The sequence below is a fragment of the Tauraco erythrolophus genome, chromosome 5 (genome assembly GCF_009769465.1).
Source record: "Tauraco erythrolophus isolate bTauEry1 chromosome 5, bTauEry1.pri, whole genome shotgun sequence".
NCBI lineage: Eukaryota > Metazoa > Chordata > Aves > Musophagiformes > Musophagidae > Tauraco > Tauraco erythrolophus.
The window spans coordinates 65654094-65681342 of NC_141469.1; the positions used below are offsets into that span (position 1 = coordinate 65654094).

At 35.3% G+C, this 27249-nt stretch overlaps 1 protein-coding gene across 1 annotated transcript in view; it reads right to left on the reverse strand.

The window, feature by feature from the left end:
• TLL1 (tolloid like 1) overlaps window positions 1-27249 on the reverse strand; it is a 137478-nt gene that overhangs the window by 55633 nt on the left and 54596 nt on the right. Inside the window, exons 2-7 of the mRNA XM_086611521.1 lie at window positions 21370-21480; window positions 17224-17304; window positions 14789-14941; window positions 12646-12763; window positions 1205-1383; window positions 300-405 (exon numbers count right to left, since the gene is read on the reverse strand). Of these exons, the coding sequence (XP_086467647.1) occupies window positions 300-405; window positions 1205-1383; window positions 12646-12763; window positions 14789-14941; window positions 17224-17304; window positions 21370-21480 (748 nt within the window). The remainder of the gene's footprint in view (window positions 1-299; window positions 406-1204; window positions 1384-12645; window positions 12764-14788; window positions 14942-17223; window positions 17305-21369; window positions 21481-27249) is intronic.

Genomic DNA, 27249 nt, shown 5'->3' on the forward strand with positions numbered 1-27249 from the left:
GTGGAGACAAAAAGAGAGTATTATATGAAATGATGTTTCCAGAGTATCTTGTCTTAAAATCTGAAGAACTGAAGAAACATCAAAAGGCTGCTTTGAAACTGAACAGAAATGGAACATGTTTAAAAATATAATTAAATTATTCTGACTTAAAGTAAACAAGCTGTGCTTTGACTGCTGTAAGAATACTACATCACAAGGGATATTTTAAGCAATTTCAGAACACTTGAAAAGGCATAGTTCTTAGCATTCACAGAGAGAAATAGAATTAAAAGTCAAAAGGTATAACCTGAGACTCCAACCTTGAGAAGGTGTTCCTGGCATAGTGCATAATGCTGTCAAAGTCGTATGGTTCCCCAAGGGAGTTCACCTCTCCAGGCTCCATCTTCAAAAAGTTGTATTCCTGACCTATGAATGATTGATATTTAAAGTTTTGTTAATATTTTTTTTTCCTGAAGATAAAAACCAAACAGGAAAAGAAAAACAGCAAAGATCCTAACCTAATCACTCACTGCCATTCATAAATCTTAGCTATTTGGGAGTAACAGTTTCATTTTATTAACCAAGAGGGCAGACATGTCTTCAGAAACACACATCAAATTCTTGTATTTGGCATTTAGAAAGACTGTTTTCATTCACCTAAACCACATACAGGCTGCACACATTATGTTGCACTTCATGTAGAATCCATAAAGTTTGCCAGCTGGGTTCTTAACTCCAGAACGTAATCGTTTTCACAGCAAAGGCTCTGGAAGAACCCTCCTCATTGTAGATCCATTAGACTGGATACTAAAGAGACTTTGCTTCAGCAAAGGCTACGCCCTGAGCCCCCATGTAATACAAACCCTATGAAGTCACATTTTCAAGAGTCAGCTGTTGCAAATTAACAAAAGCAGAAGAGGAACAAAAAAAATTATACTTAGTTCATAATTCCAGACTAGAAATTCTTTGTCCTAATCAGTGTATTAAGAGATGTAAAGCATCTTTTAGAGATGTAAAGTATCTTTTAGTTGTAGAATTTTGTTTGTGAATCAGCTTGAGATCAATCTAGCTAAGAGGAACAGCAGGCATAAATGCTCATTTCTGGTATTCAGTTCATTTCTGCTATTCAGAGTTCAGTTTTAAGAGAGCTGAGCAGGTGAAGGAAACACTAAAAATAAGCAGACTTTTTTTTTTTTTCTCCAAAATACTTATCACAATATCTCACCAGGCTGGATGTTTTCTCTAATGATGGTGACATGGTCATCACGGTCTGGTCGTGTGTGTTCATGCCAAAATCCTATTACATGACCCAACTCATGGACAACTATACCAAATTTATCACAGTTCTTGCCAATAGATATAGCCTGAGGACCATTTCCCCTTCGACCCACATAAGAACAGCACCTGTAGACAAACAGAGAAGAAAGTTTTCATGCATATCTCTAGAAACCATATAGGAAATTCAGTTAAAATATGAGAAAATATTATATAAAAAAAATCAGCAGAACAATTAACTATGCAATTTCTGCAGTCTCACAAACTCTAGATCCAGTGCAAGAACAGCTTATTATTCAGAATACCTAATAAAGGACACATAAATGTTTTCATTTTTTTATTCAACATCTTCTTAAAAGATGATCTATGATCAACAGAATTGTCACTTGTGTCCTTGTATCTCAGAATACATAGGAACTTCTTTTCACCCAAAGATCAATGAAAATAAAGTTGACTGGAAGTACTATCTCATCCATGCATATCACTACTTTCTTGCCTCTGCACACTCAAAACCAATGCAGAGGAAGTGGAAAGATTAGGTAAAGATGAGATTTCTTCTGTGCCATACTACTACTGTGTGTCTTGACAGCACTCATCAAACTCTTGGTCACTCAGTTCTGATAAGTTTACTTCATTTTGATCTGAAGTGTCACCCTACTTCACTAGTTCCATCTATGAAGGGTGCAGAAATGATGTGAGTGAAATGGTAGTCCTTTGAAAGATTCACTTAGCATACAGTTGAAAATGCAGAAGGAAGATATCCTGAATGAGATGTGAAATCCTGTGATGCTCTCTTCAATCCCTCCTCATTTTTTCTTTCTCTGGCTATGGGTGATATTCAATGTCATTTGCCAGAACAGTATATTAGGAGGTTGAATGCTCTGAGTACATGCAAACCATTTTTTTTATCCTACTCCTGTTTTCTTGTAACAGGAACTTTACTCCCAGAAAGTCATATTTTCACAAGAAAAAACCCAACACAAACAACTCAAAAAACCTCACTTTGCAACTGCTCTCATGTTTCATTCCTGTTGCACTGCACTTCCATGATTCCAACGTAAACTTATGGAACAGAGATGCCCTTTTCAGCATTCATAAGGTCAGCATTTGCCCGAGATGTCTACTTTTCAGTTAGGAAAAAAAAGTCTGCTGACTATGCCAGCAAAAGGAGAGAAAGGAGCGTAAAGCAAACCATACTAAAATGGAATACAATTTCAGGTTTCATAAGCTGATTCTCTGTCACCTCTGAAGATCTTAAATATTTCAAGCCAGCATTATGTTCCCTAATAAAAGTCTGATTTCCCATTTCTGCTCTGTGAATTCTGCAGTCTGTCAGGCGGAATGGAATTGTGCTGAGCAGATCACCTCCATCTCCATCCTCTCCCTCCTCCCCCTTTTTTTAAAAAAAACACATGTTTTCTGATGCAACATTTACATAGCAGAATATATTTGGTCCTTGAGGAGGTCGATGCTAGTGTGGAGAATGATCCTATCCTTCACATGCCTCTGTGGGCAATGAAGGAAGAGCAGCAATGAGAGCAATACTGTTAGCGGATTAAATTCTACAGATGTTTGTTTGTTTCTGCTTTTCAGGGTTTGTGGTGGCAAAGAGACTTTTCACTTGGTTAGCTGGCTGGTCAGTCTTGGTTTGTCTTCTTCATTGATTTTTGTTAGTGTCTAATACAACTCAAATTTTAAAATAAGATTAAAGAAGTACAGCCATGGCATTTTAGCTCACAATACATGTTCTTAATAAGCATATACTGGTTTTGCACTAATGGCTAAAATCAAGTACAGATATATCAAAAAAATCACAGTAATATCTTAGAATTATAAAGGCTTCACAAGTTACTTTATAGAGGAAAATATTACTACAACAGCCTAGGAGAGTTGTATCAAGAATTTTGAAACTATCCTGAAGATACTGTTGGGAAAAATTATTTTTCACATTACAATCATTCCTTGCTCTCTCAACTGCTTCTCAAGTATTTCTACAGGCAAAATAAATTAACACTTTTCTTCCTGCTTTAGATAGTTCCACGGACAGGTTTGAATCACTTTTTTTAGGTCAAAGCACTGAATTGGGCTTAGTGCTCCAGCTAGAGTTACGCAATATCATGTTTAATTAATTTCTTAAGGTATCTTCCCTTGATAGCTCCCTTCAAGGCAGGCAAATAAAAACAATGGCAATTTAGAGTCCCTGCTATAATATTGTGCCATTCTCAATGTTGCAAGTTTACATGCTACTATTTCACACCACAGCAAAAGAAAACAAAGAACACCTGTGTATTGCTCTGTGTATTTCCCTCACTCTACAAAAAAACTGTATAAACAGAGAATTGCTATTTACAATATTTTTGCTATAGAAATACTATTATAAACACTGATATAAATAATAGTAATGCAAAAACAACCTTAAGATGTGCCCCAAAAATACAATATAGGTGACAAAAAGGAGAAATAGATAGCAGAAATAAGATAAAAATAAAAACAGAGCTGTTACACCATTTCATCTCATGATTCCACAGTGGATTTCACCTTTGCACCCGACATGCAGACATGGTTTTGCTTAACATATTTTTCAGAATGTGTGTTTGCAGAATAAATGTTATGGCTACAGATGAATATGCAAACATAATTAAAGCAGTACAGGTATTTTCAATATCATTTTACCCAGGTTTTTATCTTTCACTAGTCACTATTTGAATATGTTTCTATTGAGCAATAAGGAAATTACCATTGTTCATACACTCTCTTATTCACTTATGCTCACCCTGGGGAGAAAAGTATTTGAATCCAAAGGACGGTTTTGGGTTTTTTGTTGTTTTGTTGGGTTTTTTTTAAACCTCCTACACAGTGTAATTTACTGTCCCATCCAATCAGAGAGGGAATGCTGGAGTACATACTTTGTACTCTGAGTCAAAGGTAGCAGAATTCCCAGTAACATTTCATTCTCAGAAAAGTTCATTCATTTAAAAAGTCATTAAAGACCTCCTATCCTCAGTATACAATTCCCAATTGACTATCAGAGGCAGTTGTATTACACGCACCAAATAAATTTGTCAAACACAGTTCCTAGATTCCAGATTTCAAATCTTTCAGAAAACATTGTTCTTTATCTTTGAACACTTTGAAGTGAGGACTAAGACGTGGCATTTTCTTGGCAGTATACAGGAAGCCATGATAGAAAACACAAGAATCAATCAGATAAAGTAATCCACATTCTGCGAAAGCGCGTCATCATTTCCATATTAGGTGAACTTAATGAGTCAGGGCTTCCTACCTATGTTAAGGTCATGTACATTATTAGAGTAATTATGCAATACTGACCTTAACTTGTGCAAAGAGATAAAATCCACTGACAATGCCTGATGGCTGTTGTAAAAATAGAAAAACATAAAATGCATGCAATCTGTGAAAATTTGCATTACAGACTATTAAATATGGATAAAATTCCACTAAATCTGCACAATTTGGGTTAAAAAGGACCTCTGGAAGTCTCCAGTTCAACTTTCTGCTCAAAGCAGGGTCGGATATGAAGTCGGATCAGGGTTGCTCAGGTCTTTATCCAGTCTAGTCTTGAAAACCTCCAAGAATGGAGACAGCACAGCCCCTCTGAAAAACTTTCTCCAATGCTTGGCTGTCCACACTGTGAAAAATTTATTTCCCCGTCTGATTCTCTGTTTCTTCAGCTTATGCTTATTGCCTTGTATTCTCTTGTCAAGCACCCCTGTGAAGAGTCTGGCTCCCTCTTCTTGTTGCCCTCCCTATAAGAACTGGGAGCTGCTGCTCGGTCCTCCTGAAGGAGCAACCTCTTCTCCAACTGAGCAAACCCTGGACCCTCAGCATCTCCTCATAGGGCAAGTGCTCCAGATCCCAAGCATCTTGGCAGCCTTGTGCTTAAGTCCTTCCAGGTTATTAATATCTTTCTTATACTGGGGGCTCACAACTGCATGTAGGGTCTATCTGTAATCTAGCAAGTGATGACTAGAGAGGAATAACCCCTTCCCTTGTGCCACCAGCTGCTCTTCTCTTCACACAGCCTTGGACACTGTTGACTGCCTTTGTTGCCAGTGCTAATAGCCAGCTTCTGCCCAGCTCACTGCCACATGGCCTTCTCCACAGAGCTGCTCTCTAACCTGGCAGTGACCAGCTTATCTTGCTCTTCCTTTGCAGGTGTAGGGCTTTGCATTTGCCCTTGTTGAGCTTCATAAGGTCCAGTTAGTCAGTTCCTCAGTCTGCCTACGTCCCTCTGGGTGTCAGTTCTACCATTGAGCCTACCATCTGGTGCCCCCAACTTGGTGTAATCTGCAAACTTGATGTGATCATGCACTGTCACCTCTTCATGGATCATTGATAAAGATCACAGGATAGGCCCCTGCAATACTGCACTTTCAGTCATGGTCTGAGTCCACGCCATTAACCACAACCTTCCAAGTCCAACTATGCAATGAATTTTAACCTATCTGGTTTTCTGTTCATTTATAATCCTGCAAAATACACCTTGGAGACTCAAAACATTTAAACACATTTGTTTAAATCCTGAAATTTAATTTGTAATTCAAAACTTTTATGATTTGAATACAATACATGATGGCAGTGCAAGAGATTGATGACATTAAAGTTAGGATAATCACACATAATTATGTAGAGGCAGAACAAATCCTTTAGTTTAAAACAGTTTTAAAACTTCTGCTGAGTCTTCGTGTTTACCACTGTGTGGAAACTCTACAGAAAAACTGCAATGCAGAACTATAGAATATTAATCATTTTTTTATAGCTTAAAGTAAATCAATAAGTTATTAAGACTGTAGGTTGTAGAATATTTAATACAATTTGAATAGTTTTAACATGCTTGTGTTATTGACTTCATGTGCATTACCTGCTTCAACTAGCAAAGACATATTTGGTGGCTTAAAAATTTCCATAGATTTTCAATATAATTTTTGCACAGTGATACTTTGGAGACAAACAGAGAAAAAGGAAAGAGTGAAAATATAATAAGTAATTATTCCAAATAGTACCCACTACGATGTGTCCAGCTCTGCTTTTATTGACACTATTCACAACAAGGGCAAAAGAATAAAGCAAGAATTTAACTACAGCGTATCCCTTCCTGTCCTTTTTTACTTCATTTGGACCAAAGGAGGGTTTAATCTTTTAATATTGTGCACTGTATCTTGGAAAAAGTTAGGCAATAGCTACGCAATAATAGCAGAACAAAATGGCTAGCCTAGCACATTAAGTTATTAAGATAAATTGTTTGTATAAGAAAATGCGGTAAATAAATACCTAATTAACCAATATACAAAATACATTAACATCAAAAAGTTGATTATTGCTCAAAAATAGGGATGCTTAAGATCACCTCAAAATCTTTTAGTGCTATTTCATAAATCAGATGGATTTTTAGGTGTTTGCGAAAATAATTTGACATTCTACTATTACAGTCATAAAAAACAATGGTGGACATTATCAAACGTGTGTAGTGACTTTAGGTACCTCATTGGACACATTTGAAACATGTTTTCGTTTCAGAAATCTTTTACATAGTATTCATCTAGGTTGTCTAACACTGAACACCTGAAACTCAACACATTGGGAATTATTTTTTTTTTAATGCCGGCCTCCTCCTAAAAACAAGCAGCCTGATGAGTATGGTAATTCCCTTACAACAGTTACTTAACAGATTTCAAGTACTTCCCAGAAATTACAAAAAAAATTATTGAATATTTCTTTATATTCCAAAGAAAATTAGAGTTAACACCAAGTCTTATAACAGCAGCAGTGCATACTCACAGAAGGTTATTAGGATTTGCTAGGTTGTGTCATGTCAAGCACACTAGATTCATCCAATTAAGCTACAAGATTCTGATCACTTCAACAATTGCACTGAGTCAAAGGTTAAGGAAAACTAAAACAAATAAATAAATGAAATTAATGATTTTCCAATATCATGGATTTGACCCCAGGTGTGTTTGGCAAGAGACCAAAGACCTCTCTGTACTGTATGAGCACTTGTCATGCCCCTTAAATTAAGTCAACTGGTAGCTTTTAAATCCCCTCATCTCTTTAATCTTTATTGCATCAGACAGCAGTTAGAGACAGTAACTATTTATGAATCTCTAATTCCACTTAATTAGTCTAGCTGATCAATGATGGCAAGCAAAGAGAAACAAATGACAGGGAGAAAGTGAAATGACTGGAACAATACATTCATTCTTTTAAGTATTACTATTTCATAGCTACTGTAAAAAAATCTCTTAAATTAATATGAAGGAAGAGATAATCAGGTAGGGTCAATGTTGCACTCTTGCAAAGAGCTGTACTCTTTAGAATGTGATAATATAAAAATCCTTATAGACCACAACATCAGCTTGCCATGGCACTGAGTATATGAAGTTGTGGACGAAAAACTGCAGAACTTCATAAGCATACTAAGACTGCATATCATCACCTACATGTTACACAAAGCAACAGAAAGAAGTTCACAAAATTCATAAGCAAAATCTCACTGAAGAAGCAGAGGGTTTTTTCTTGGTGAAAAACCACCAATTTCAATCACAAGACGTTTTGTACAAAGGAGATATTGGCTATGACGTGGCTTGATGAATTTGCTTATTGTCAGGGACCAATACCATCATGGTTACCAAATGTTGTGATTCACTGCCCCAAGAGGACCTGTTGGGACGGCAAAAGTGGCTACTGCTCCTTCACCTGCTCAATGGAGATGAGTACCCCAACATTACAAAGAACAGCCAATTGAGTCCATTCCTCCATTAACAGCTCCCTGTCCCAGTGTAGTAACATAAATCACCCCTCATTCAGTTTTTGTAACGCACTGTGCTTTAGGCTATAGTAACTGGTCACCTGCACCTTGATCATACCCATGCTGCAGGCCACACCACAACCAGCAGAGAAGCTGTGTCAACTGTTGTGGGCAGGAAGAGTGCCAGCTGTTGGAGTTAATTACCACCTGAGTACATGAGTCAGCCCTAATGCCACAGATTATTTAGCAGAACTCTGAATTTCTTCTCATTCCATAAAAGTGATCGAGCACTTTTTATAACATGCAAACTTTCTTATAGCTAAAGAATGCTGCAAAAGTGTACCTCGGGCAATGAATTTACCTATTTCACCAACTTTAAGAACTTGCCTGTAATGTCTATTTAATATATTAGCAAGTTCAAAAAACATTAAAACATTCAGAAGCTGTTCAGTCTACAATGTCTGGGGAAGCACATGATAGAGATTTGATTTTCCTGTATCTCAGACAGCTTTGTCAAATACTCATACAAGAGGACACAGTAGTGATTGTAATAAGTCATCTAAAGTTTATCATAAAAAGTACTTAAGTCTTCTAGTAGAGAACAAAAATTGCCACAAAGTCAGATCAAAGGCATGCTGAGATGCCAGAACAACATGACTAATTGTTCTTTTTTTTGTCTCACTATATAAAAAGAAGCTTGATCTTGTACTCAGTAATATTTATTAAGAGCATGTGACTAGAGGCCATCCCAGTTTCCTGACCCCTTTTTTGGCTTTGCATACAGAGAAGTATACTGACTGTGTCTTCAGGTGCTTCCTATCTGATAGCAAGAAACATAAGGATAAAGAAGCAATAGTGAACAAAGAGCATTTTGAACCTGTTTACAGATTAGAGTTTTAGTTGTCCTAATCAACTAGCTGCATAAATATTTGCTGTAATAGACATTAATGTAAATGTACAGTGCTTTGGTAGAAGAAACATAAACACTAGTATCTCAATACTAGTATCTCAATGTCTTATTCTCACATCTGCAGCTAATGGGTACAAATGACTTATCAGTAATTACAAAACTTCAAACTACTAAGTGCTTCAGCTGTACTAAGAAACAATATTTCAAAAATTAACTGTTCTCAAAATCAGGTAAACAAACAAGAAGTGATGACATAATTATAGTTTAAGACTGCATAAAATGAAATTATTCTGAAGAGAAGGAGGGATCTAGTCGTAAAGCTTTTGACATTTTTCCACACAAGCTGCCCATAAGCAAACTAGAGAACTGTGATATAAATGGGGGGTATAAAGCTGATGGAATATTATACGAAGTGAAGATACTCTTTAAACATGCAGTCTGAGAAAAGACTGCTAAATATCATGAAGACAAGCCTGGACTTGAAAGCAACTTTAATAGATTGGAAAAGAAATCTGAAAAGGGAAATATGGAATTATTTGGTGTCCTGAGAGATGTAAAACATGGCACATGCTGGAACCAGTGATGGGGTATCAATGCTGTGGAAAAAACTCTGGTTCTTATTTGGAGTCACATTGCAACTGAACACAAGTAGAACGTGGCAGCTGTTGAGAACTGGCAAGCATCATAGAATCATAGAATGGTTAGGGTTGGAAGGGACCTTAATGATCATCTAGTTCCAACCCCCTTGCCATGGGCAGGGAAACCCTCCACTACACCAGGTTGCCCAATCATGCTTAGGTACCTAAGTGGAAGGAGAGAGTACAAGACACACAAATTAGCTCTAGCACTGGCTCAGAAACAGCAATGACTCCTCTGAACAAACACGCCCTAGTTTTGGGTCCTCAATTTCAAGAAAGATGTGGACTAGTTGAAGAGAATCTCAAAGAGAATAACGATGTGATCAAAGGCCTAGAAAACATGACTTACCAGGAAAGATTAAGTGAATTAGGCTTTTTCTAGCCTAAAACAAAAATAGAACTGAGGGTGGACATAACAGTCTTAAAGCATATAATAGATTCCTTCAAAAAAAGAAACAGGAATAATTTATTTTCTATGGCCACGGTAAGCAGGAAAAAAAAAAATAGGACTTTAATTGCAGCAAGAAATATCTGGTTTAGCTATGAACAAAAATACTGCCCCGAACTTCCTACATTTCTTATAGTAAGGATACTGAAGCAATGCATTTCCTAGCAGACTGTGAAGTATTCATTTTTGCTGGTTTTTTAGAAACAAGTTAGACAAGCATATATCAGCAATGACTTAGGTATAGCTGTTTCTGTCTTAAGAATACATTAAACGTCTTTCTGAGATCACTTCAGTCCTATGGGTGTATGGTAATCAAAACTTATCTCTCGTTCACTGCTGATATATAAACTCTCAACTTTAGGAAGGTCATGCATCTCTGATAACCAGCTGCTATATTTCAAATGTGTTTTTTTCACCATTGGCCTTCTGGGATGAGCTTCCCATGAACTGCAGCAAAAAGTAATGCATTACACTCCTTCGAAATATCCTTAATGTTTACAAAGGCTCAATAACACTTCACTTGCTAGCATGCTAATGCTGTCATCTGAGACATTTGTAGATATTGCCACCTGAATTTCCACATATATGACTGTATCCACTTTCTGTTTCATTAAATGCGTTATGTTTTGACTATGTGCTCTTTGGGGCAGGGTTCATAATTTAGTTTTTAATCTGAACAGTGCTAAGTATAATACAGTCTCCCTCATCTGTGAGTGTTAGCTGCCATGGTGCTGCAAACAATAATGACACAGTGTGCTAACAAACCAACACAGCAGGGTGCTATGGGAAAGAAGTGAGATTAATTTCAGTGTGACTGGCCATGTAGCAGAAAATGTTTGCAGATGATTTGGTGTCACTTTTGTCTGGGCTCTTTCCATGGAAAATCCTGCATCAGCACTTTATCCTGGTGGGTAGTGCACAGTGGTTCCCGTTCACCCAGAGAAGATACGTTCTTATTTATCCAGCTCTTCCTGAAATGGTTTATGTATTCAGGACCCCCAAAAGAGTCATTCAACTGCCCCTTCTGTTCAGCCTGGGTTTTTTCATCACTGGTGGACTGTTTGTAGCCACAGTCTTCCTTGTTTTTGTTTTAAACTTATTACGGCCTAAAGTGACTGGATCTCATGAAGCATCAACCAGTCTAAGGAACAGTGTTTTGGCTGGAGAGATTTTCTGTTGTTTGGCTTTGGGCACTTTGAAGTTGGAGAATTTACTTTTCACTAATCCAAGATCTTTTCAGATAACCCCATACTTCTCCTTCTAAAGCACCTGAGACCACTTATACCTTTCACACTCTTCTGTTTAAATTTACATTACTTTCTGCCTCTGTGAGTGGAGGGAGCTATCACAATTATTCTCTACTTTCCGTTTCTCTTCCAGCTGTATGTCAGTATCCCTGAATACTATCTTACGGGTATGATTGTTAACTAAAATAATAGCCATGCTGGATCAGAACAAAAGCCCCTTTCATTTGGCACGGTTTCTAACAGGGGTCTACAGCAGACCTACGGGAGCACAAGAACATGACAGGCAAGTTCACAGGCAATCCAGCAGAATAAGCTCCCTGATTGCAAGGATCTGTGGCTCAGAGATTTTCCAGGGCAAAGGTGATGCCTTTCTTAAAATAGCCTAGGAATGGGTTTTATTATGTTGTCCTATGCCTTAAAAAGAATGTCAGAGGTAATTTAAACAGATAAGTCTACAAGTAATTTTATGGGCTATAATTAAGTACATTCAGGATCATTCCTACAACGCAAAGGTCCCAAAACTTCTTTTCAAAACCCTATCCCATAAAAATTCAAAAGTAGGCATGTAAAGTGTTCATTGATCCGGAAGTCAGCAAGACAGAGAGCTATTCACTATGGAGCCTAAAACCCAAAGAGACGATGACTATTAGAAGTACAGTATTTCCACAGGTAGTGACCGCTCTTGAAAAACTAACATGGTGCACTCAGGAAGTTCACTGACCACTGTATAAAATTAAGAATTCTGAGTGGAATAAATAACAAACATATCTGAAAGGCATTTGTGAGCAGAAATATCTGAAGATGGAACTTGGTGATTAATGGGAAGCTGTACTTACAAGTAATAAAACCTGTTTTGGTCACTTTTACACATCAATGATCTGGAAGAAGGAATTTGCAAAATGGTCATGAATTTGGTGGTTAAACAAATCTGGGCAACGACAGTCTAACTATAGAAGAGTTAAAGTTACAATTAACAACAACTAAGCTGGCAAAGGAATATGGGATAGATGTCTATACATAATTCAGCAGTAAACACATGACACGGAGAAAGCTAGGAATAAACAAACAATAAGCCTGAAATACCTTCGAACAATACATATAAATATTAAAAGTATGACAGAAAGTCAAATAAAAAGTGCCATATCTATGTATATATACAAGATCATTTTATCTAGAAATAGACAAAAGAGGCATAACTTCAAAAAGTTACTATACATACTGCTTTCAATGAACCTAAAGCCAAGCAGAACACATGTATCATTTAAATACAGTAACTACTCATTTTCCTGTGAAGTATAAATTCACTTATAACTGCAAAGCTGACAAACATGGCCAAACATTGAAAGCATGAGTATCTGTTACCATACGTAGACACTTACCCACATGGTCTGTATGTAAATACAATATAACTTTCTTCATCACTGCGTTCAATAAAGGTAACACACGTGTACTTTTCCCAGTGTCGCATTGCCTGTTTGAACATGGCGCGCTGGGTGCCTGGAAGAATAATTGTATGAGATGAAATAAAAGACTTTTCTAATTGTGTCTTGTTCCTTAAAATCAGATTTCAATACTAGGAATATAGGCCTGGAAGAAGTCACTGGATCATGAAGTCTTGTGTACTGGCAATCCCACATACTGCCAGATTCCAATTAAGGGGATGCTCAGACCATCAGCTCATCATAACCTATCTGCCTGCAAGGAGAACAATGCTGTCTGATACGCTATAGCAAACATAAAACCTGCAATAAAAAGCACAGCTATGTTACACTAGAGGAAGACATCAGAAGAAATATAGTGTTGCCTATGTACCTGCATTAGCACAATGTTTGCTTAGCACTTTCCCAGTTAAAATTATCAATCAGATCACACTGGGGGGGGGGGGGGGGGGAGGGGGGAGGAATTTGAGGAACCCTGGATCCTAGATATCAGGCCAGAAGGAAAAAAAAAAAATAAAAAAAAACATCCTACAGCCTTCAAATCTGGAGATAATTTAGCCTAAGCCATGTAAAAAAACATGCCAGTCAAGGCATTTGATTTCAATAATGCTGTCTTGAACAGGGACCAGTCTCCACTTCTTTGCATCAAAATCTTTCAGAAAGCAAATAATCCACCAAAAGGGAGAAATTCTTAATTAGGTACAATACTAAACATACTCAGATATTTGTTTTTAAAATGAGAAACACATTCAGAAACAATCAAAACTACACTATAGATGCAGAAGCTGCCAGGCTAGCTCTCACCACAAAATACAAATCCAGCGAGTATACAGTGCTTGAGAAAGTATAGCAATTTAATTTCACTGTTGACAAACAAGGCTTATTAACTTAGAGGCAGCATCTGAGAGTATAACTGTATTCCTTCTGAGCTGGAAATCCACAAAGAACAGTACTATTTGTCATGAATTTGCTAGCAGAAACGCATCTAACTTGAAGACTTTTGTAAAGATGCATGTTACAGCATAGGATAATTTAAAAAATAACAAAATAAAACTTTTTTAAACTTAAAAGACAACAAAACCTCAAAGTTCATAGAAGCAGCAAGTTCAAATCATGTTAGAACCTAAAAATGAAAGGTTATTTCATCCCATCTTGCCCTCTATTTTTAAGCAATGCTTTCCAAGCTTTAGTATTTATCTTTCATTATGAAAAAGATGAAATGTTTAACATTATATGCTTTCATTTAGTTTACTACTGTTATTTCAGAAGATGGCAACCTTAAAGTAAAGGTCACATTTGATATAGTACTATGTAAATATCTGAACTAAAAGTCACACTGTAGCTGTCAGTTTGAAAGGAATGATTCTGGTTTCTCCATACACATACGCATACAATGTGTGATCATTTGCATGTTTCTTTTGGTTCCCTGTATTTTTGTGCACAATAAATAAGATGTTATTATATATCTCTTCCCATATGTGTCTGCTTTTTGTTTTAAATTACCTCTTATGTCCACCTTGACATCGATCCATTTACATTTTTCAAGGATAACAAATGTTTTAAACTTTTTCTACAGTTTTCTGCTAAGAATTCTATATATTTTAAAGTCAGTCTTTCTTCTTGTCATATATAATGTTTGTGTGTACCCATCTGAAAATCAAACTGAGGAATTACAAAACACATTTGAGTCAGTTTGTTGAGTGAAATCAGTTTAGCAGAATACATGTCACACTAGTTAAATTCGTTACAGTCTTGTGCTAAATACCCTGAATTTTTTAAAAAACAGATTTCATGACATTCTGCTACTTAGGCTCTTGAAAACAAACATGGAACAAGAAACATTAGGCAAAGAAAAAGAACCTTCCCTTTCTAAAACAGAGTTATACATTTTTATTATGTAGCTTGCCTTTGGGAACAATTTTTTGAAGTATGACTAATATTTTCAGAACAGATGTACTTCAGACCTGATCCAACAGAAACGCTTCTATGGACTTCCATAGTATGACTTTACTCAAAAAAAAAAAAAAAAAAAGGCAATTAAAAAAATCATATTTCTTCTCCTCATCCAAAGCACAAAGCTTACCAGTGAAATTTCCTCCTATTACATATGGAATGACACCCCCCGGCCATATTCTTTCTGTTCGTGATGTAGCAGCCCTGGGAAATCGGTTTTTCTCATTTTTCCCTGAGAATTTTACAGTAGTTTTTCCTTTAGATGTATTATTTTGCTCAAAGCCTGTAATGATAATTAAAACGCTGAATGAGATCACACATACACACAAAACAGAACAATCATCTTCTAGCAAGTGAAAGTCAGATTATTTCTTTATGCCCTTTAAAAGCAGGACATTGCTGTTATGCAAAAGTCTTTCATTACTTAGTTTTCTGATAAATGCTCAAAATGAAGAGTCTAAGTCTCCATTATTCAACATATCTACAGTAGCAATTTGCACATATATTTATCAACCTTGCTTAATTTCATCTAAATTTTCTCATTTAATAATAATAATGTAAAAATCATTCTCCCTGTGTACTTAATTTTTTTAAAATAAACTAAGCTTTTTTCTGCAAAGAAGGAAAGACTTTGGACAGACCCAAAGTAATCAAGGCATTCAATGTCCTTTGCATTTTCATTGCACAATCTGGAAAACTCAAGTGCATGACCATCCTTAAAGCACTGGACAGAAAAAAAGTGCCTAAAGTATTAGATTGGTTTTTATTATCAGGAATTACAAAGGAAAAATAGATAAATTATTTGCAAAGTTGTTGTCGTGGGTTGTATGCATGCGGAAAAAGTTAGAGGGGGTCGTTTCTCCTTTCAATCTCTATCACCTGTAGCTATTACCAGTAGACATATTTTCAGATGAAAAAGTGACTTTCGTTTTGATAGTAACTTTACAACACTTCAAGATGCAAATATATATTTTTCATAAACAAGCTTTTGAAATCCTATGGATAAGTATCACTCATGGCTGGAATTTCTCTACAAGACAAAAAAATGTCTATTATTTTGAGCAATATTACCACCATTCATCCCATCACAGCTAAATCTTTCCCAGATCAGCTGAATCTTACTGTGACAACAGAAGAGGATAAGGATAGTTAGATGAGGACTTGCACACCGTAACAGATAAGTTAGCATGCATATCAGGGCAGCTAATTATAACTGATCACTTGAAAGGCAATCAATAAATCCTGCTCGGTGGAGTTGAAGTCTTACTCCTCATTGAAGAGCACACCTTCCCTCTGTGAGTATCCCCTGTGATACTAGTTCCCCCTAAGTATTAATGGCTATGTCAGAATCAGGGAGGATTCCAGGGCAGGATCATGGTATGGTATCTTGGCATAGCCCCAGAGCTGGGAGAGCAGCAGAAGGAAGAAGGGGAAGAAGCTAGAGCACAAGGCAGAGAGAAAGCTTTTGATATACCGCAAGAAAAGATTGCCTTTGTAACAACTGACATGTAACTTAAACTGTATCAGGAATGACATAGAAAATTTCAGGGTTTAAAACAAAAACACCCAGGTAAAACAAATAACTTGTCCTTGTAGTTAAATAAGTGTGTAAATGAGAATTACACAACAGTCTACAACACAAATAGAAACTTGACAAAAACTATTGTTATACTTAATATGCAGTCGTTACTGAACATCACACGTTAATACAGATGTTTTACCATTCAAAATTCTTTTTATCAGCTTTCTTTTGAACTAGAAGTAATAATTGATTCCAAATTGTATGCAAAAGATGACAAGCATTTATGCAATACTACAATTGTAATTCTTTCATAAAGAATAAAGATTATATACCAGAGCACGTCTGCGAAGGCAGTTACTGTACTCTGGTTAATCTTACAAGATATGCAGTGATGCATTTAGACTTGATGTGGTGTGATTACAATGGAGTTTCACATATTTTCCTTTTGAGGTTGAGGTTTCATGACAAAGTGACGTCTCCTTGCATCAATTATGGTGAGTAAACTCAACCAGTATTAATGGGGATTCCACATATACAGCCTGCTAAATTCAACTACGTTCATAATGACAAGAGTATTATTAGTATAAAAATGTCTTTGTTGAGAGTAACACACCATAAATGCTTCAGACACAATATGATTCATCAGAATGCCCCAACTGGATCCAGGAAAAAAAAAAAAAAACAAACACCCAAACATAAAATTAGCAGCTATGCAGCATAGCCTACCTATACTGAAAAGACATTGCATTGACATCAGTTGAACTGATAACTGTGAACACTGCCATACGAAAAAGCCAAGGAATTTTATAAGATGAGATTTAAAACTACATGTTTTGGCTTCCAGATTTGATGCTGGAAATAGACCTGTACAAAAATGCAACAAAGAGCAAATGTCTTCATTACTATTCTTGTACTATTTATTTTATATATTGTTTATGCCAATAGTAATACAGAAAGACTTTATAGCATTAAGTACTATCATTGTTAATGTTCACGATACATTATCATATCAGGCAACCTGCTAATTTAAACAGTGAAAATACCAGAGCCAAATCTTCTTATCCTGTCTATAAGCTGATAGAGGGCACCTCGTTTTTTTGACATTCCAAGCTCTCCAAAGCCACCTTTAAAAAGAAAAGAAAAAAAAAAAGGGAATTTTACCAAAGTTAAAAACATGGAATCTTACACCTACAGAAACTATATAGCCTGGAGGGGTTAGAAAATACCCCGTAAAAAACGCAATGTGTTATAAAAGACGTTTAACATTCTTCAATGGCTCGCATACAAATTCTTTGAGTATTCTTGACAATGAAATAAGAACATATTTTAAGCTGAAAAATTTTCTAATATGCATTCCAGAATGTAAGCCAACATGTTTTTGTTATTCAGACAAGTCATGACAATTACATCATCTAATTATTATTTAGAGCTTTTTTTCTTCCTGGTGACCTTGACATCCTCAGAACCATACTGATTGACAGCTAAAAGCCTTACTCTCTCAGAAATTTCCTGAATGCATGCCATAATCTTCTCATTTCAAGGGAGGGGAAAGTGGGAAAGCAAACACCCAAAGATTCATTTTAAAAAAATAAATAAATAAAACACAACAAAACTGATGCAAACTTAATATGGCTGATTTTACCATGAAAGATGTGGTTTTCTTTGTCAGCATGCAAATAGATATCAACACGCTCAAAAGGCTTTGAACCATCATGTGCCAGTATATATGCAGTAAGACCTTGCAGGCATATATATGTCTGTCACATTTCAGCAATCAATGAGCAAGAAAAAGTAAGCTATTAAGTAGTTGATTTTAACATTTACTGTGCCATTTACAGAAACACAATGCATTTCTAGGTTTACTGCATACATTTGATGCATCTGCCACATACTCACTTCACATAAAACCCTATTGTGCCTGCAAGTGCCTTTGCAAACACCAGTAAATCAGAAGAAAGAGCACATTCTACACTAGTCAATAAATCATTCAGAATTGTTCAGAAAGTTATTTTCAGAAGTTTGTGGTAGGTTGCATTTTAAAACTCAGTATCTTATAGAACAAGAGAGTTTTCAAACTATTTATACAACTGCAAAATTAAGATAGAACTAAAAGAACCATTGAAACCTTGAAACACCACTAAAAAGACCTCTCCCAACTTCCCATAAATACTTTCATATATATATGGAAAATATATTTATTAAACAACAAATTAATATCATATTACAGATGAGAAAATTCCGTATAAGGCAAGTCAGCTTGTGTGGCTGCTCAGTGGATAACAATGTGCCTAATTATTTGGATTACACTGTCACATAGTTGCTGGCTCCCATGAGAAAAATTTTCCAAATTTTTTAAAACATTTTAGATAGATGAGGTAATAGTTCAACACATTCCTTTCCAAGTTACATGGTAACTATAACATACACTACAGAGAATATAACAATTCCCTTCCTTGTATTGATCATCATTAATGTAATTGTCTTTCATGTTCACATTCATCTTATTAAAAAGGCATATAGCTACAGATTCCAAACAAATATAAAAAAAAAAATCCTTAAAAGCAACAACTGTCACAGACAGAAAAAAACCCAAACAAATTAAAAAAAACAAACACAACAAAGACTCCATTATTTACTTAAAGAAACTATTGTACTATAATTATTTCTAGAAGAAGATATTAAACTATCATTTCTGTCTTAACACAGCCTGTGTGTTCAACTTAGTGAAAAACTGAAGTAGCATCTCACATCACTAACCTGTTTTATATGAATAAAAAATTGCCAAGCCACAGTCTAAAACAGTTTAAAAAAAAATCAAATATAAAATCATATTTGCTGCCTTTTCTGATACTTCAGGCAGGAGGAGAAGGATACTTCTGGCTGTTTGGACTCAGTAATAATACATGCATAACAATTTTATCAGCTTTACTGTTGTTTCTGTTTACAATGATTACGCATAGTCCTTGGACAAAATGACAAATAAAATGACAGAGGCACACTCTGAGAAGCTCACAGATTAAGTATCTGACCCTGCAAATCCAGACAGATAATCCCACCAAATGAGCAGTCACATAACGTGAATCCAAGCCTGTGAATCTCAGGATTTTTAATTAGTAGTTGCAATGAAAAACGCAACTTTGCAACTCCATCTTGGTGGTTTCCACTCAAGTATTTAACCCTTCTACCTGATGTCACCTTTAGTTTGTGAAGGTCAACAACAGAAAGTGACTAGAAATCAAGCTTGCAATTAATTGTCATTGTGTCTGTAACTAAGATAAAATATTTTTTTTCTATTTTACAGACATTTTACATTGCTTTTCCAGTTGCTACCCAATATCGACTAGTTAGTTGTTGGCAATTTTACTCTTTTGGAAATTAGAGGGAAAAAATCTCAGTGGGTTTTTGCAGTTTTGCTAAACTTCTAGCTTATGCATCAAAATGCTGTCAATTTAGAAACAGAATTATACATGTAAAGTGTAAAATTGAGTTCTCCAACTCTGTTTTTAGAAAAATCAAGAATGTTGAGGGTTCACTGAGAGCTGTTACAAAATCATTAACTTCAGCAGTTTGTTCTCCAAAGTCCAGTCTCAGTGACCGTTGCAGTTGCATTGATTCCTCTTGTTTAATAAGAGCATAAAAGTTTGATCCAAATGCATTAGTAATCCACAATAGGATGACTCAATATCCTGAACAGGATATTGTCCACAGGAAAAGATAATGCACAAATCTCAAGACACGTAAGGAAAGAAAATCAAATAATAAAATACTAAATATTATTTAAAACAGCTTAGAAATATATATTCTTTCTGTAGCAACAGACAAAAAAAAAGTAACTGTGAACTTAAAAAGAAAAAAATAGAAAAGCAAGAAGAAAAAGGAAAGTCAGCAGGCCAAAGAAATCACTTGACTGCATCCACATTAAGGGGAAATGACCGACCTTGCTCTCTACATTTTGTCAGCAAAACCAGTGCCTGAAATACCTTGAAAGCCAATTAAAACTGTTTGGGGGAAAGGGGAGCAGGGAAACCGCTGACTCTATTAACATTTTAAAATCCAGTCTTGATCTAGAAATGATAAAAGGTGTTCCTGCCTCAAAAAACAAGTGGCTTTTAAAGGAGACGAAATAAATTTCCAAGTTGTTAAAAAAATAGTCTAATCATGACATCTAACTAGGAAAACTAAAAATATATTAAATATATCAATATTTAAAAGTTAAATTGAAAATTGCTTCTTCGGTCTGAAAAATTCCTTTCTGATCATTCCTCAAAGTGATCCTTATTTCTACATATCAGGAATCATCAAGTTAATAGTATCTCAGTTCAGGAACATATAGAACTTGCTTAATAGAAAACAGATTTAAATTATGCATTTATATATTTTCTAATAACATTTTTCCACACTTTTCCTAAGTAACTTGTCTTTTTTGGTATCATAACCTAAAAGTTTACAAATTCTCAGTTACGAATTTACACATCAGACTAACAGCATAGATCTTTTTAGACATTAGAAAGACATCCATTTAGGCATGGATTATGTTTTCTCTCTCACACATACACACATATTTATACATAAATAATATCTCTATTTATTTGTCTGAATACGCAACTACCTGTGTTAATCAGATTGCAGCTGCACCTTAACAACAGCAAAGAAACCAGCATTAAAATATCAGATAGATAGTTGCCTTTCAGACAAGGAAAATTCTAGCAAGGATGAGATGTTCTTGTGTTTCTTCTAGATCTGGGTGCAGATCTGGATTGAACTGAAAAAAGAGAAAAAGGAGGGGTTCTAATCCAAGACTCCCAGTCTCCCCTCCAAGATTCCATGTATGTTCTCCATAGGGTATTTGGGCTCTGCTATCGGGAACTTTTCCCAACAAAAACAAAACTTGGTACAATTTTCTTTCCCTCACGACCATCTGCAGGGTGAACTTACGGTTCCTACTAGCTTCTGCTCTTCAGTTCAATAAGATATTTTTAATCGGAAATGCCAGAATAAAATGAAAAGTTTAGCTTTTCTCTTTCTTTCCCTAAAACAAATTTACACTCATTGTTTAATAACTTTCTAAACTGTAAACTAATATTACCCAAAACATTACACTGATTTTCTACATTTAAAACAGATATTGCCTTCTATGCAGAAGTAAATAACAGGAAAAAATAAGTTAAAGTAAGTTTGAAGCATCATACCTGTGTTATGGCCAAGTCTTTCATTGGAGTGCTGCGTAAGGTCAATCGTCCTGTCAATTTGAAAGATTTTTAAGTCTTCATCATCTAAGGCAATATCTCCCCAAAAGACAGCTTTAAATAAAAAAGAGCTGAATTTAATTAAAGAATTTATTTAAACATTAAAACCAATCTGAAGACTATAATGCCATGTTACAACCCTTTGGAAAACATATGACAAATAAATATTTATATCACATATATTTGCTTGCTGATCTATATTTTTATAGAGAGAAATAAAACTACCTAGCACAAGACAAATAATTTGTTTCAGTATTCTCCTAAACTTTTAGTCTTTTTTTTCTTTACACATCGCCTAAATGCAAACATTTAAGTGTAACATTGATCTATTAACAAATGTTCAGCATATGTGTTGTTTTCTGTAAATAAATAAAGCATAAAAAAAACACTGACACGTTATCATTTGAACTAGAAGCTGAAAATGTACAGTACTGAGAAAATACAACCTTTACATTCCCTAACATATTCCAGAAAATGAGAATTATTTGAAGTAATTTTTGTTCCATCCACTTTCTATACTAAAATATGTTTACCTCAGAGAATTAATATGTTTATCTCTTTTCTGTTAAACTGAGTGAAAAAATGCCTTTATTTTTCATTTTCCTCTTGGTTTATTTGTATGCTTTCATTTTGTAGTTAATCTCACTATTAGAATTTTTTCAAATACTTTGCTTTTCAAAGTTCCATTCTCTCTTTCTTCTTTTTAACATTTCTTTGATTGTTTTGGTGGGTTTCTTCTCTCTTTTCCTGTTCTCTTTCAGGGTGTCTCAGATGTTTTCCGTTTGACTTTTGCATAGCTAACTCATCTTCCCTAAGATATCTAAGCAGCCATCCCAACTCAATGTACCAAGATATAGGACTACTTGCAAGAATTGGGGATCTATAACCTCGGTCTTTCACCTCTCCATATTTTTGCTGAGATTTTATCCTGAGACCTCCCTTCCAACTCAAGTTTATCATTAAGGCTGAACTCAACAGGCCATATCCTCAACTGCTGTGAATGAAGTCAACAGAGCACATACCAATTAACATGAGCTGAAGTGGTTGTTTATTGTCTTTATTCAAATTCTTCCTTTTCCCTCTCTTCACTGCCTCTGTCAATAGTTCTATTATTTGTCCCCTCAGAGTCATAAAACCCCTGGGTTCAATCTCGGTGTCATCTTCAACTCTTTCACTTCTTTCACTCATCCAGGAAGAAATCACTAACTCTGCCTGGTTGTTCCTTATACAGTTCCACAGCAAATTGCTTACTTCACTTCTATACACCTAAAACCTTGTTCAAAGTCCAGCCGTTACCAAATCATTCTCTCTGATCTACTTCCACCCCGACTGATTCTAATCATTATTGTTAACTACTATTCTTTTTCTCTGTCTTTTCTTTATATCATTCTGCAGAGGCCAGTCATCAGATAATATTCTCAGTAGTTTCACGTTGTTGCAAAATTTACCTTTTCTTATTTATTGACATCCATATTCATTAGTTTTCAGTCAAATCCATATCAAAAAAAAAAGTCTTTACTTAAGAAAAAATATACATATTTCTAAAGAAGTCCAGATATTATATTACTTTCTCCTATCTCCATTATTTTTCTTGAAGGTAAGGTAACTGAGAGAAATCACATGAAAATGCCTTTGGTCTGCCTTGTAAAATATCTTAAAAAAATAATAGATCACCTACACAGATTTCCAAAATGAAAATGAAACTTTTCAATTAAAAATATAACCAACACCTTATGCCTTCCTTAAATACAAATATTTCTATGTATATAATTTCTACACAAAAAGATAATATTTCCTACACACCACAAGTGTTTGAAAACATTTCTGAAACCATTTAGTCACTTCTAACACATTTCTGAACACGCTCCTTCCAATGGTTACTATTTTCTTTGCATTCACATTGGGCCCACCAGAGAAATCTTTCCTCTGGGTAGCTTGCTCTCTCATCAATGATATCTTTTACCACCACATCAAAAGACAGAGCTAGTGGCAGGTCTAGGTGGTTTTTTTTTCCCCTTGAGTTTCTAGAAAAAAGATCTCAAATTGTCAGGGTTTTGCACAGTGAGAGGAGAGAATCAGTAATCTCCATCTGACTCAAGTTAAACATTATTCATTATTACTATTACAAATATCTTCTAGAGATTTCTCTTGGATGTCACTCATAACAGGGGCCACTGTATAAGCACAGTGAAAGATTGCAAACTTTAATAAACAGAACTGAAATTGGTAAGAGGAAAATAATATTAACATTTTGGTCTACAAAGACATGATGTGCCCCAGCAGAGGTCACACACGTTGTCCACACCAGACTCAAGGAAGTGCTAAAGCTTAATAACAAGCCCATTTTTCTTTCCTTATAAAACTGAGAGTTCACAAAAGGAAGGTTCTGAACTAACAATAAACGATGCAAGAAATAACTCACTGACACTGAAATGCGTTAACAGAAAGCACTTTGGTCTCAGTGTGTAATACCGATGTATAAGTATGAAAACCCAAGCCAAGTCGAACTTCAGAAAAAAACAACGAAGCAGAAAAAAATTCAGTGGAAAATATCCTCCCTAGTCCTGATGATGTACCTTTATCACTTCACTGTGGTAACATTCACCTTACTGTGAAAATACAAATAGCAAAGAATAAACCCCGTGAATTAGTCCGACATAAATGCACTGAATTTGTGTACACGTATATAAAATACACCTCCGTGTTCAGGCAACTTTGTCTGTTGGGTCAGAAAGGAAAACAAAGCTATGCTATTTTTGTTAAACATCTAGACTGCTAGCTAGTTTTTGATTAGCAACCAAGCACAAGGTTAAGGTTAACAATATAACCATAGTAATATAACAATGAGTGCTGACGCAAGTTTGACGTAATTGTAAACAAGTAATTTGTGTGACCAATAGGAGCTAGGTTCTCTAATGTTTTAGCTACATATGAGCTAACACTGAAGAAAGAAATATATATGATTGTTTGTTTAAAAGTATAATGGAAAGTTTGGAGCTTTCTTCAGGCCATTTTTTTTTTTGATGCAAGGCAATCCTGTTTTGCAGAAAAAGACAAACACAGACAAGTACAGCAAAGGCAGAAATCTTGATAGAATTAACTCATTTGACTTTAGCAACAATTTAATAATTGCCACTTTACTCTTACTGAAATAAACCTGGGATTTTCTGAATTAATTTCAGTGCAACTTAGAAGATACATACCTAGCAAAAGAAACAACAGTTAACTGGATGCTATTTAATTTCAATATAGTCCAAACAATCAACAACTGAGATAAAAAGGGAGCTGATAATTGCTTTTTAAAAAATAAATCTTTTGTCCAATGAAAGGTCTGCACTGAATATAGATTCTGCCCTTCAAAGCATGAAGCATAATCCCACCCGAATTATCAAAAAAAAATAAAAACAGGTATCTCCCACAACTGTTAAAAATATGGTCTTCTCCAGTTACAAAGTAGTTTGACTCTCACACAGGCGTTCCAAAAAATTAAAAGATACTTTTCTCTCCCGCCTTAATATTTTTATGGCCTGAAACTATTTGAAGTCTCTCTGTATACTTCATCATGTCACATATCAGTCTTAACCTTACAGAAAGCAAGCAGAGGATTGTTTGGGTATGCAAGGCATGATCTTAGAGACTTTGCTAAGAGCATGTTAGGATTAAGAGCTTTATTAGCTCCCTCTAAGGAAATTCTTAGAGGATTTAATTTAAAAACAGAATTTACCTGTTCAGCTCTGCATCTCCCTCATTTTTCACAGATATTTAATTGCTAAATTTCATCCAGAAAATTAACAAGAATCTGATAACTAATTCACTTAGCATGAAAAGAAAAACAAACAAACAAAAGTTTGGAACAACTTTCAAAATAACCCAAAGAGAAATGTAGTGTACCCTTACTTATTTCAAGTTGCTTCATATTATCTCTTATCCTATTTATTTATTCAGTGATCAGGAAAACTTGATGTTTACAGGCAGCTTGTTCGTTTAATTTGGAAATGAAAGATTGACAATAAACTTTGTAAAAATCTGTTGAAAATCTGAGACAGCATTAATTACAGGAGGAAAGTATTTCAAACACCTTTTAATATATATAGGTTCTTAACAAAAAAGAAAATGGATCTTTTTGTCCAATACTTGATAAAGAGGTATATACCCTGTTATACCAAAATTCATGTAACTTTGTTTTAGTTTGTTTGGTTGTTTTTTTTTTGGGGGGGGGGTTATATTTTAAATGGCCACTACATCGTGCATTTACACAAATTCAGAGACAATACCTGCATCAATTTCAGAAAGAAGGACACAAACTGATTACACAGTAGAAGTATGTTTTTCTGTAACAGTGGAGAAGGATTTATGTGGACCTCTTAAAACAGAAAATACTCTTCACCAGTAGATGCAGTTCTGCCTTCTCACAACTCAAAGCCTTCAGCCAAACATCACCTTCAAAAGGGTTTATTTTATTAAAAGACAAAACACTGCCATAAAAACCAGCTAAGTTTGTTCCACGTAAACAGTCAGCTCACAAGCATGAAAATCAACATGAAAACAAGTAGGTTATAAAAGATACCTGCCATACAGAGAAACACATCTTACTATTACCACGCAAGTAATGTGGCTGGAAAGAAAAAATAAGATCATCTTTAAAATACAGATCAAGCCCAGGAACTACAGTTACATTTTACTACTTGTAACAGGAACTATTATTTTATCATAATAGTTAAGATTCATCTGCAAAGCTCTCTTTGCTAATCTACTCTCTTCCAACAAGACCATCACCGCATCAAATATCCAGTATTCTAAAGGAAAAAAAAGACTACTTCCTTCTAAAGACAGGGAATAAAATTAAATAAATAATAAAAATAATTCTTAAAAGCAGATTAAAACTATTTGAAGTATATTGATGTACACACAGTATGAATCAATTAGCATAGACAGTTAAGACAAAAAAGGCTTTCATGACTTTCTAGAAGATGGTTGGAAGTCCATGGAACAAGAAGAAATCATGTGGTTAAATCCATGGGGCTGTGATGTGTGGTAGGATGGCTCATTCTGGGATTCGAAATATCGATTAGCATGTAAGTGTGCAAAATATATACAAGAGTGCAATAACAAATTTATCTACATCAAACTTCCTTCACAATTCGTCCTATTATTACTAATTTTTAAAACTCAAATTATAAACAGTCATTTTTTAATAAACTATATTCTTGATCGTATTCATAGCGATATTAGTAACAAAGCATAGAATGTGACTAACTAAAGATTGCTAGTGGTTGCCTCTACAGCACAGCAGTGTAGCAGAAGAAAACCTGCTCTACCTCGGAATACATCAGGAGTTCCCAGCTACCAAGGACAGCTCTAAGAGACTGACACCATCAGAGACCACTACGATCCAGAAAACATCTTCATAATGTTATTTGTTCTATTGACTGTGCAGGGTAGAAAAATGTTCAACTCGGGTACAACCTTCTCGCATTTGGAAAGCTTATGAAAATAAGATTAGAGAAATTTTTTCTCAGACTTTCTCAAAGTGAGATGCAAGTGTGATCAGCCCCACAGGTGTTCTCTTGTTCTGTGAGAAGAGGCAGAATTGAGACAGGGTGATTACTCCTGGACTGAGAAGATACCAATGAAAGGATTAAGGCAATATTAGAAGCCATTTTAAACACAAAGCCTCAGATTTTGGTATGCTACTGGGAGTGGAATGCATAGGAATTTTACACTTCATCCCCTTCATAGAAGCTGCCAAGAACGGGCAAACACATTAGCGTTAACTGCAAGGCAAAATTGAAATCTGCAGAGCTCCTTTAATGTCCTTTGATG